General features: G+C 33.5%; 3 protein-coding genes across 4 annotated transcripts; 1 reads left to right on the plus strand and 2 right to left on the minus strand.

Annotated features, from left to right (window-relative positions):
• LOC109354619 (probable membrane-associated kinase regulator 6) lies at nt 1,751-3,001 on the plus strand. The gene is made up of 2 exons (XM_019597236.1): nt 1,751-2,484; nt 2,592-3,001. Exons 1-2 carry the CDS (start codon nt 1,824-1,826, stop codon nt 2,603-2,605), a joined length of 675 nt encoding a protein of 224 aa, XP_019452781.1. The 5' UTR covers nt 1,751-1,823; the 3' UTR covers nt 2,606-3,001.
• On the minus strand, nt 4,740-7,272 carry LOC109354617 (reticulon-like protein B1). The gene is made up of 5 exons (XM_019597235.1): nt 7,054-7,272; nt 5,960-6,140; nt 5,586-5,727; nt 5,274-5,343; nt 4,740-5,157 (listed from the first exon to the last, which is right to left on the minus strand). The coding sequence occupies exons 1-5, from the start codon at nt 7,199-7,201 to the stop codon at nt 4,997-4,999; spliced, it is 702 nt and encodes a 233-aa protein (XP_019452780.1). The 5' UTR covers nt 7,202-7,272; the 3' UTR covers nt 4,740-4,996.
• Nucleotides 8,793-12,501, minus strand: LOC109354616 (protein SGT1 homolog). Of its 2 annotated transcripts, none has more exons than XM_019597233.1 (10): nt 12,264-12,501; nt 11,575-11,644; nt 11,063-11,187; nt 10,802-10,925; nt 10,473-10,569; nt 10,276-10,341; nt 9,900-10,038; nt 9,296-9,396; nt 9,114-9,218; nt 8,793-9,019 (listed from the first exon to the last, which is right to left on the minus strand). In XM_019597233.1, the coding sequence occupies exons 1-10, from the start codon at nt 12,421-12,423 to the stop codon at nt 8,912-8,914; spliced, it is 1,095 nt and encodes a 364-aa protein (XP_019452778.1). In that variant the 5' UTR covers nt 12,424-12,501; the 3' UTR covers nt 8,793-8,911. The 2 variants fall into 2 exon arrangements, with proteins under 2 accessions (XP_019452778.1, XP_019452779.1); XM_019597234.1 differs by having other exon boundaries at nt 9,296-9,381; nt 12,264-12,500.

The raw sequence follows: 12,696 nt of genomic DNA on the forward strand, positions 1-12,696 counted from the left end.
TCCCATGAACTTTTGTTCTTTACTTTATCCGACAACCTAAACAACCCTTGTCTGCAATTTTAGAATTTCAGTAATTGCCTATCAAAACTAGCTAGCTCATATAGGATGAAAGATATTGGTTCAAGTGGTATATGTTTGATTCTCCTTAAGTAAGATCTCGGGTTCGAATCTTGTAGATAGAAAAAATATCTGCTGGGAAAGTTAACCCCACATACCTGTAAATGTTCCCGACTCAGACAAGATTGTCTCCAGTGCAAGGATACACGTGGGAAACCAAAAAAAAAAAATTTCTTTTAACATTTACACCTCAGAATAGAATATTTCTATGCAACACTACTCAGACTGCTAGTGGATGAAAAAACCTGAAATTTCCTAACCATGAAATCCTCATCTTATTTGGTCTTTTAGATTCCAGATTTTTGTTGAACTTATTCAAGGACATCAATAATGCTACATATGTTAATTCACTCAATTGGTAATGTATTAATGTAGTTTATCAATTATCATCTTGTGCATGCCTTTATGAAGAAATCATATGCACATTTTTTTAGTCATATGCATCCTTTATAAGAGATAAACATGTTTGAATTCATTCACATTCACAGAATGGTGTACCAGTTTTTCCAATAAAGGATTTCTCCATTTACAAGACTTGATTCTATGTCCTCTTTATAGGAAAACAATCAAATAATACTACCCTTTTTAATGTTTTAACTCATATTTGAACACCCTTTTGAAAATTCTTTTAAGAAAAGTTCTTAATTAAGGATTTCATCACATCAAATTATAAATTGTAAAATAAAGGACAGCTTTTGAAGTAAGAGTAGGACAGTAATTAAAATCTCTGCACCACTAGCTATAGTTTGCTGTTAGAATATCTCAATAGCCACTTAACCAAACTTCATTATTAAACAATGTGTTGATGGATATATTTAGTATTCTATGTTCTATATTTATCCAATAAGACTCCATTTTGGTGTGTAGTTGGAAAACAATGCATGACTCAAAAGAACTATAAAGTTGCTTTTCCTCTTTATGAAACGATAACATTATCCAAAGTACTAAAAATATATGAAGCATATAAAAACGGTCCAATAAAATATACATATCAATGTCATTAAGGCTATAACTATAAGAACATAATAAATATAATATAGTTGGATATTTTGTAACTTAGGTTCTGCCTTATGTAGCAGTTGAGATATTATCATAATACTGATGAAACCACCCTTCAAAATCCAAATATTAATATATAACATTAACAAAACACAACACATTAAGTATAATCAACAGTGTTGCTCATATTGTTTTAGAACATTGGCCTATATGATGGAATAAATTCAGAGGATTTCAACTAATTATACTTTTTTTCCTAGTCAAGCATGTTTTGTTAGCAATGATTCCCCTTAGAATTAAGTCTTAATTTACTTGAACCCCTTTATGAAAATATTAAAAGCAACAAATGATTAAAAAGGAAATATGAGGTTAACTAATCATAAAACAGGACATTATGGTATGGCTCTGCTAGCTGAAAATTGAAAATTGCTAATTTCATTTCAACAATAATGTTGGTGATCACAATAATGTTTGAGATTTTTGAGACCATTTTAGGTCTTTTCTTTTTTGAAGGACTAAACTGGTAAGATCGAAAAACATGAGAGACTAAAATGAGTATTTACTCTAAATTTAGATTTTTTAATTACTATGTAAATGTCATAAGATGAACAATATCACCTTTCCTTGCTATATAGTCCACCCACCCAATATCACATTTCCTTGCACAATCAAATTTTCCTTCTATAACTTGTTTAAGAGTAGGAGCCATGGAAAAATCAAAGCCTTTTTCCATTGAAAGCTTCTCTTATAGTTGGTTAGAAGAGTTGAATCCATCACTAGAAAGCCAAGATGGGTCCCTGAGAACTTCTCTTGATGCATCAGATGAAGCTCCTTTCATTGAGTTGGACCCAAAAATGCCACCCTCTAAGAGATTCTTTAACACTTCACATGCTTCCATATCAAAATATGACTTTCCTATTTCACACTCTCCTCTTACTCTTGTTCATGCAGATGAACTTTTTTCCAATGGTTACCTTATGCCACTTTTTGATGAATCTTTGAAGATGGAACTATATGAGGCTTCACACTCCAATCCAAACTTGCCTTCAACTTTACTTGCACCAAAAACTGTGATTCCTAAAAGACATTCTAGGTGTTTTTCCTTAAAAAGATGCAGATCAGAATCAAGGAGAGTATTTCAGAAGTATCTGAATTACTTAAGGACTTTGTGCAGAAGATTGAAGGGTCACAAAGCAGGATCAAATTCCAAAAATGTGGGTAAAAAAGCTGAGGCAGTAAAGAATATGGGATACTATTCGGAAACAAGTCCGCGAATTAGTGTAGCTTATTCTGCTGATGATTGGCGCAGGTCTTGTGATTCTGAAAGTTCAATACATGAAGCAGTTCTCCATTGCAAAAGATCCATTGGTATGTGCAAGTTTAACAATGGATATTAGTTAAGCATCTAGTGTTCCCTTCTTAACATTGTGCAGATTTTGTTTCTAATATTGAAATGTTAATACTTTTCATTGCAGAAAGAAGGAGTTAAGGATGCTGCATAAGGTGTGAAGATGAAGATAAATAAAAAGTTTATATGAGTCATTGTAGAAATTTTTGTACTATGGTGAAACAACAAAGGTTCTACTTCATTGTTGTAACTAAGATTTTTCACTTCCATTGTAAATTTTAACAATAAGTTGCATCATATGGTTTATTGTAGTATAGACCCCTCTCTACATTGTTCTTGTTAATTCTACTAGTGTGATCTTCTTGAAGGATGTGAAGTAAAGCAAAAGGGAAGAGAGATGAAAGTTATGATTTTCTAGTGTTGTTTGTTTCAAAAAGACACAATACAACCTTATGGAAGATTAAGTATCTATTATTAAATGGATGACATAAATTTCTTGCTTTTTTTTCTTCCAAACTTGATTGTCTTGATACTAGAGTTACTTTACTTGAACAATTATCCATGAGGAAAGTAATTTAATTTAAAGAACAGAAGCAAAGATCTTACTCAACCATTTGTTTGAATAGTTATCTCATGACTTATTAAGGTATTATCTTGAGCTCAATAGAACTATAGCATCTTGATGTTTCTTCAAGTTACTTCAAGAACTTGCTTATCTTTCTACATATTCTTGAATCCACTCAGTGTGAATCATTAGTCTTGTTTCATATGCAAAATCTGACTTGGGAAAAAGTGTATCTTGTGTTAAACTTGATAACAATTAAAACCAAGTAGTATAGTTGTTAGGGGAACAAAACATGGTTCCACATGTCTGTTGTTGAAACTTGAAAGCAATTAGTCTTTTCTTTTCTCTCAAAAATACTGATATCATACACACAAATATATTATAACTCATTTTTTTATCATCATGCATGTTTCTACTCAAACCTTCATATGCCAATAACTTGATATACACGCATTGGTAAAGGGAAAAAGCTAAAACTCCTTCCTCATATGTCTAACCAATGAAGGTTACAAGGACAGATGCTCATAATTTTCTCAATCATTTGAAGGAGGGTGTAATAGTTACACTAGCTGCTTCTAAATCATGTTTATCTAAGTTAACAAACTACAAGTAATTTTCGATCTCTTTGGCGTGACCATGTCTTAGATGGCTCCACTGCATCCTATTCGGTTTTCGGTTTCTATCACTTATGGCGATGGCAAGGTCATTGGGGAAGAGGTCTCTGAGGACAAAGGCATGCACTATAGTTGAGAAAAGGAGTGCTGTTACCATGAATGTGGAAGTGAGACTCATTAGTCATTACTATACATAAAGCCTTTGATTTGAATAGTTTATGGTTGCAATTGCTGCACCAGTCCATGGAAAAGTGTAGGCCCACCATGAACGTGAGAACTGCTTAATGCATCAAATATTACTTAGAAAAATCAATACAAAAGAGTAACCAAAAATATAATAGATATAGTAGAGTAACATACTTGAATCCTCTGAAAAAATTAACCTGGATAGCCTGCATATGAAACTAATTAGTAACTTGTATGCCAAGATAAATTTTTCATATTCGATAATAAACCCCTCAATTTAGTCCTCTATACATAATAGTATCACCCATAGATCTTCCAAACTTTTGTATCACTAATTAAGTCCTTAAAATTGATGACAGAAGGTATTAAGAATCTAACTAGTTAACTATTGTAATGTAGGAACAAATTAAGGATTTGCCCTTACAAAAAGTTGTACAAACTATATTAGCCCTTATTTTAGACAATGAAAGATTTGGATCAATGATGATGCATATTTCAAGGACTAGTGTGACACTAAAACTTAATGATGTAGGCAATTCTTGATCTATAATCAAAATAACCCTGAATTCTAACCCATTCCACAGAAGCAACACTAGGTGCTGCAACAAACAGAAAGAATACTGGATATAGATCTTTTGGTAGGGTCTCATTTGTTGTAAGTCTCTGATAGAGTTAAAAACAAGACTATGTAGTGAGAAGTCCAATAGGAAAGAAGAAAATAGACCCATCTTTTAGACCCCATGAAAATATAAATTATTGATTTTCATAAAATAGAGCGAAACAACATCTAATTAATAATTCACTTCATCATAGTAATAGTAATTGTAGATATTAAATTTTATTATAACAGGATATAAAAAAACCTGCGAATCGCACGGGGATTGTTACTGATATATAGTAAAAGAAGACAAATTGAACTTGAAGCACTCCATTAGACATCGAGTCAATGTATACAACAAAAATATATCGATGCTTCGCCACTTAATTCAAGAGTAATTAAAAATCAAAGATAATCCTCAAAACAAGGCCGGGATTTGGGGGGCGTTTATTGTTCAAACTATATTTCACTCAAAAAAAGGAAGAAGGTTCCCGTAAGGTAAGGCCATGGATAGTTGACATCTGAACAAAAATAATCCAATGTTGACAGTAACCTTTAGATGCTGTATTCTAATCCTTTTTCAACCCTGCTATTGGTATCTGGCTCAAAACCTTAGCATCAAACACTGCATACTGCTTCTTAATTTCAACCATGGCCTTCTCGCCAAATGCATCAACCTGGTCTTCATATTTCTCATACAGCAGTGGCAATGTGAATAGTGACACAAAGCCTGTACTCACCAAACCGATTCAGTAAGAAAATACCATTAAAGAGGCATTTCGCACATAAATACCAAAACATGTAACAATCAGCAGAGAGGAAGTAATATATCAAATCAAATCTTACCTAAGTAAAAGAGGGTGAGGAAGTTGAACCAGTTCCCAATTATAGAGATAAACCACAACCCACCAATAACCTGTTAACAGGGTGAGAAAAGACCTTAGTTGTACCGCTACTACTACTAGATAATGTAAAAGTAATAGTGCAAAATGGACGATTGAATACAATATTAAAGGACATGGTGTTTAGTTGATTCTCAAAATTTTCACGAAATATAAAGAAAATCACTGGAATTAAATGAACTAAAACAAACCCGACCAAGCAACATGGTTTCATCAGGAAACTAAAGCTTTACATAAGATGAAAGAAGGAACTTACGCTAAGAAACTTTTTCAAATCTCGCCCAGTTCCAATATCCCGCAAAACAACAAAGGCTCGGTTGATCTCAATTCTCAAAGCAGAAGCAATCTCAACAACGCATTCCTCCGGAATTGCTACGTGTGGTATGTGCAGCGGAGCCCTAATTGAGAAAATGTAAAGACCACATAAAAGTGCATTAAATAACAGGATAGAAGATATAATATAAGTATTTAACAATTGACTATATTTAAGAGTCAGTTATCCAGTGCAGAAATTTCATGGATGGGATTGTTTCTCATATAATGTTCATTCCTAAATCTCACACTTTTTTTTTATGGGGACACCAAAATGACTACAAAGGAAAGACAGTATAAGAATTTGCAATGGCTTACTTGTGGATAAAAACAGATGCATTGGACCACAAGAAAAGGGCGGCTAGAGACAGAATCAATAAATGGCAAACCAGAGTGATGAGGTGGTATTCCAGCAACTCAAAGAACAACCACAAAGCAGTGCCAGCACCAAGTGCAATTCCTGAGCTTCTCTTGTTCCTCCATAGGAAAATATCAGCGGCTGCAAAGGAAGATATGTAAGGCAACATGATGATAAGAGGAGTAAAAGTGTTGCATTCACCACAAGAGTATTGTTATGTATATCAACTTTATTATTAGTACACCAAAATCTGATATCATATTTGTTATTGTAATCCCTATCCGTCAATTACTTCTTATCTTCTTTGTATACACATTCTCTTAAAATACATAGGAAAAAAAAGCATTGGACACTGTAATTTTTTGTTAAAAAACACTTTTCATATACATTATCAATAACATGAAGCCCACAGTTTAACAATAATGGTGAAGCAAAATGACATTATTTTTTGGTTTCCCACAGGTATCCTCGTCCTGGGGCAATCTTGTCTGAGCCGGAAACATCCACAGGTATGTCGGGCTCGAATCCGAGACCTTGCTTAAGGGAAAGTAAAATGACTTTATGTTATGTTGCATCTCGTTTCACAATACTACGGGTTTTAAAATGTGGATCACATATGATTTAAATTGTGGCCATGCACGACACGACACAATGCAACCGCAGCTATGATTTAAATTCAGTTTTGCCGAATACAAAATACTCTGTAGCTTTTGATCAAACGAATACAACTTTTTGCTTTGAATAACAGCATTCACATTTGAATAGAAAAATTAAAAAATGAGAATTTCATCAATCCAACATTTGCTGCAATGAAACCATAACGATAACGACGATAAAATTAAAATCTACAAAGCAAACACCAAAACGATGATCATTACATGAACCAACACAAAATCGTTATTCATAAAAAAATGAGAAGTGGTTCATGCATCGGATCACAAACAACGCTAGAAATTAAGATTTCAATGTTAACTTGTCCAATGAAACAAAAATAATAATAATAAATAAATAAATGTATAACGGAAATGCATAAGATTCGGAGGAGGTTACGTACGTTTTCCACCACCGAAGACCTTGTGGATGGGATGTTGGCGGCCGAAGAGGCGGTAGACATTGGATTTGAAGGAGTTAGGCGGCGTCCTCCGTTGATCGTGATCGGAATCGGAATCGGAGGAAGAGGAATTATGAATGTTTTGGTCCATGTTGTGGATTAACGATTCAGACTCAAATGATGAAATGTGAATATTATGAATTAATTAATTAATTATTTAATTATTTATATTTGGCGGGTTTCATTACTCCGACTCTCAAGTTCTCCTTCCTGGTTCCCATTCAATAACGGAAACCCACTCCACTCTTATTTAAACACACACACCATTTTTTTTTATTACATTTTCTTTTAAAATATAATTAAATTTATTACATTTTCTTTTATATCTTCAATATCTTCCCTATGATTTTCTTGTTTAATACTGTTCCATCCCCGTCACTCGAGTGTCTTGGCTGCTTGATATGCCCCACTGAGCAAAAATCGGATATAACTAATTGAAGGGTTTGGTCGGAATCATTTCCGCCATACCGGATATCCTAGATTATTATTTTATTCTTTAGTACATATGAATTATGTTATGAGTATTTTATATTGTCAAAATTGGTTAGTATTAAAAAATTCACTACTTCCATGTAAACAGAATCAACACAAAGTGTCGACCATTCAGTGAGCAATAAATTAAGAGTCTTGCATAAGGTATATGTAAATATTACAAGTATTTCTACTTAAATTCTAATCAAACTTAACTTTTAGGAACATTTAATTTGTATTGGAAAAGTAAAAATAAAAGTGTAACCAATCAAATGAATATTTTCCAAGAACAATCTTATGAATGATTTTGTCAAGGAGGTTGATTACTTTTCTTGGTTTTTCAAAAAGATACTATAACAATATAATTTTACCTTCTTAACTTCTTTTTTTGAATTTTCACAAAATTACCACTTCTATTAATGAACAAATGACAAATAACATAAAAAATAATGTCAGGTAGAAAATATAAAGAAATTTATCAAAAGAACTCAAAAAGCTTTTGAAATACACTTCAAAATTAAAAATAAAATTTGAGACATTAAGGAGGTTGGATGATTTGAGTCCATGAAGTTTGAAATGCATTGTTGGTGAGAAAAAGACATTTTTGTAGTTGAATGATAGGGTTCAATAAATAGATTGAGGAGCGCATTCCAAAATTCTAACGTATTGGTCCAATAATGTAAGGTTCGTTAGATTGCTATGATGACCAAAATGTTAACGTTTCGATTCCTAAGAACGATACTTGTTGGGAGGGGCAGCCACGAACCCAAAAAAATTAATTCTTTACCCAAAAGGACGAAAGATACCTTTAATAGTATCAAAAAAATTTAAGAGTAGAACCATTCCAAAATGAACAAACGTGGCACTCAATCCAAGGCACAATTGAAGATTTAACAATCCAAGGCACAAAGCAGTGTGGTCCCTTGGCTATATGATGCATAATATCATTGACTTTTGTTTTTTGTTTTCATATCTAAGATCTAAGAATATATTCTTAGATATGCACAAAATTAAGATAGGTATGCTTAGATTAGATTATTTTGGCAATCATAAATTGATTTCTTTTTTAAAATTTATGAGTTTCAGTTTTCATATCACAAGAAAATCATATCATGATGAAAAGAAAAACAGAACTATGATAGCCTGAATGAATGAAAATAAACAGAGAAACTAGAACTGCATTACATTAACAACACAGAAAAACTCTAGCACCAAGAAAACCAATACCAATTAAAGCAGTTAAATATCTCCATTTGTTCAGACTTCAGAGAAGGTATCTAACCACAAAATGATGTATATAGATTCACAAAATATTGATTAAGAAAACAGCTTAATGTTCCCATTTCTTCAGCTCCATACCGTCGGGTGGACTTCCCTCTACCTTCTTCGATCCAACTTCTTTCCAGTTTGTAGACAGAACTGTTCCATTAGACTCCACCTGCAAGAATTTAAACTTTACATCAGTATGCACCATTAACAAATTTGAAGCATGCCCGATAAGTTCCAAGATAGAAACTATAGTAAAAACTTACAAATGATTTTTTCATAGCTTTTCTTGTGTCCTCATCTGCATCCTGGTATATCTCACGGAAAAATTTGTTCAACGCTGCATCGCCGTCAAGTTTTTCTTCCTTCTCCTGAAATGAAGAATGTTAGGAAGGAAGTGCACCGACATAAAAAGAACTAAAATATTTTATGCAAGCGGCAGACAAACCTCTTTCTTAACTTGAGCTTCCAGCTTGTCCCAATCTACTCTTTTTGGTTTTGAGGAAGGGTAAGTAGGTCTTTGACTTCCAGCAACTGCCGAAATCATGGTCAGGAAAAGAACATATTAGCATGTAAACCATGTCCATGATACAACGTATGCGTATTAGTAAGTAAACATCGACACAACATAAGCATATTTGCATCTAAACCATGATAAAAATATCGAAAGACAATAATTTGACTGCATATCAGCAAATAGAACTCGTATCAAATCGAGGAGAGAACATGCAAAACACTGTTGAGTCACATAACCTAGGATGTCTATTAAAATGTTCACACCAATCATTGCTGTATAAAATTTGATCAGCACATAAACATAATTAGAATATGAGGATATCTAAAGCATCCAAGCCAATTGTAAAGTGGTTTATATTCATACAAATTAGGTAGAGCTGTTAATAAATTAACAGAACAGATCTAGTTTACCATGATATGTTAATAAATGCATTCACAAACAACACATAAAAAGATATTTAAAAAAATCCCGTGGTTACCAAACAGGAAGAATGAGGAGAAACAGGAGCTGAAGTTCGGTCTAAATCTGAAGTTACCTGATGAAGAATTAGCCCTCTGGGGAGCTATAACACCTCCACTGAATTCTAGAGAAGTCCAGTGAATAAGTTCTACTTTAGCAAGGCGGATTTCAATTTTGGTAGACAAAACTTCGAACCGGCATTTAGCAGGTATGATCTGCATGAGGAAAAGTGAAGATTCACATGGCTTACAAAATAACATAATGCGGCTTAGACAAATCATATACAAGAGGTTCAATGCAAATTTGCCAGCTGATAGGCTTGAAAGTAGTAAAAGAATGTTGAAAAATAGTTAGACAACATAATTTAGAATCAACCTCTAAATATCATCTCTAGTTTCCACATTATAACCAGAACTAAAATTGTACACAAACAAAGAAGCTCCCATTCATACCTTTCCAAATAAGCGAGGTTGAAAGGTGTATATATCCTCGCCCGGGACATTAATGCTAACACTTAGCTGGAAAAAAAGAATGAAGTAAAATTAGAATATGATCCATCCACTAGTTCATCAAGATGCTGGCAACTGTAATAACAGCATAATAAAATAAAAGAAAATGCATTGATCAAATATAAATGAAGGAACCATACAATTTGTTCACCAAAGTCAACAGAAATGCTGTTCCGTGGGATGCCCTTTGCGAATATGGTAACAACCACTTCATCAGGTTTCTGGTAAAATTCATGTCTGCACAAATATGATGTTTCGAAAATTAACAATGCAAGAGTTATTAGTTTTTCCTTTAATTGGAATTTGCAAAATGAACGTGTATTCCAAATTTCAAATCATTAAAGAGCTAACCAATTATATAGAAAGGGTATTACATATACACACACACAAATATATCAGTGCTTTACTGCTATAAGACAATAACCCTAGTAAGTGGCACAAAAACAGAATGCTACACTAAGCCACTAACCTGTATTTAGGTTTAGCCACTGTTACTGACTGCAGCTCTGGAACATCTTTCTCGGGCTGAACATCTTCTGTAGATACATCATGTGATGTGGTATTTTCTGGTACGGGGACGGCACCGGATTCTTCTGTTCAACATAATATGTCCATCAAACACATGTAAGTTTTGTAGTCAAATATGACATCCACATTTTCTCTAAGAACTTCAGGGCATGATCTAAGAAGTAAAGCAAAAAATTAAAATAAACAAATAACAAACGCTTACCTGCAATGAGCTCATCACATTCTTTGATCAAATTAGTGAATCTTGATTCTCCCGGAGCCAACGAAGCACCAATCTCAAAAGCTGCCTTAGCAGTTTGATATTCCTCGAGCTTGAGGCATGCAGTACTACAACCATATTAGCAACAACCCCGTTTAGAAACTGAAGCACATTTGACCAGGTACATTAAAAAAATCTAATAGAACCCAAATCCTAAGATATATTATTTATCATGTGACAAACTACACAGCAAAGAAAAGCAGACAAGTTTAGCCCAATACAGTCATTAATATTCAACCTTCACATGGAATAATAATATGCCAACTATTATTTTACAATCTACATAAGACAAGCATTGAGTTAGCAACATTGATGGCCAAGGTATGATGGAAATATTCCACAAGCTATAGCAAGGAAAACAGTGCAAGATGTAATACATTAAAAAACTCAATCTGTAGTAAAAAAAAAACTCAAAGTACGTTAAGAAAGTGTGGGAAACAAGGAGGTAAACTCACCCTTTGCGGAAATATGCTTTTGATAGAGAAGGATTCAACTCAATTGCCTTGTTTGCATCGGCAACAGCCTCTGGTACGAAAGGCAAGAAACCAGAATTAGCATAAACCATGAATATAAAAAGATGCCCAAACAACAGAGGCTCCCTCTAGGTTAAAATCTCATAATGTTGCCACAAAATTCCATTCCAAGAACACAAATACATGACCCCAATTGAACACAGTTCCAAATTCAGTTCTATAGAATGTTATTTCAAAATAGTCCTGGTGCATCAATATCGGACATTTCACTCATCTAGCAAAATAGTCCGAAAAATAATCTCTTCCGAGGCGTAGGGATCAACAAAGTGGGTTTTAAATTTATCCAAGAAAGTCTTTCTCACACACAAAGACACTTTCAAACGCTTGTAACTATATTCAACAACTTTTACATGATTCACTTTTTGAATTGCTACACCCTCATAAATCTAAGTGTCAAATACTTGCATAAGTGTTAGCATTTTACAAGATTTACAATCACTGATCCTAACTTTTATAACATCATTCCTTTCTGAAAGTTGTATCATGCCATAAAGTTTTTATAATCTGTATCTCCGTGGCTATATAAAAGTTGGTGATTTATCCAAAAGCAAGAAAAGGGTATCATAAAAACGCAAACTTTAATTGAGATACAAGAAAGAGAGAGTGTATACCAGTGAGGTTTTGGAGTTTGATATTGGCTTGGGCACGGTCTGCATAGAGATGAGCGTTGTTGGGGCTGAGTTGAATAGCCTGAGTGAGAAGTTCAACGGCGAGATCGTAGTGATCATCCACAAAAGCCTCTTTAGCCTTCAATTCTAGATCGGAAGCCATTGATGGAAGAAAGAACAAGGTTATGGTGAATTATTGACCTTAGAAGACTTTCTCAAACTCAATTATCAAAAATGAATAATAAGGGTTTTTATACTCTTTTTTTCTTCTGTGAAATCTCTTTCGGATTTTATGATTCATGGTCGCCTCTCAGGCAATAAATATGGGTTCGATCATTTATTTATCCCGAGATCTAACGGATCATTATATTATTAGATCAATACATTATTGGTATTTTTTTTTTGATTTGATTAATTGACTGTAGTATGAAGATAT

Source organism: Lupinus angustifolius, chromosome LG08, assembly GCF_001865875.1.
Source record: "Lupinus angustifolius cultivar Tanjil chromosome LG08, LupAngTanjil_v1.0, whole genome shotgun sequence".
Classification (NCBI taxonomy): Eukaryota; Viridiplantae; Streptophyta; class Magnoliopsida; order Fabales; family Fabaceae; genus Lupinus; species Lupinus angustifolius.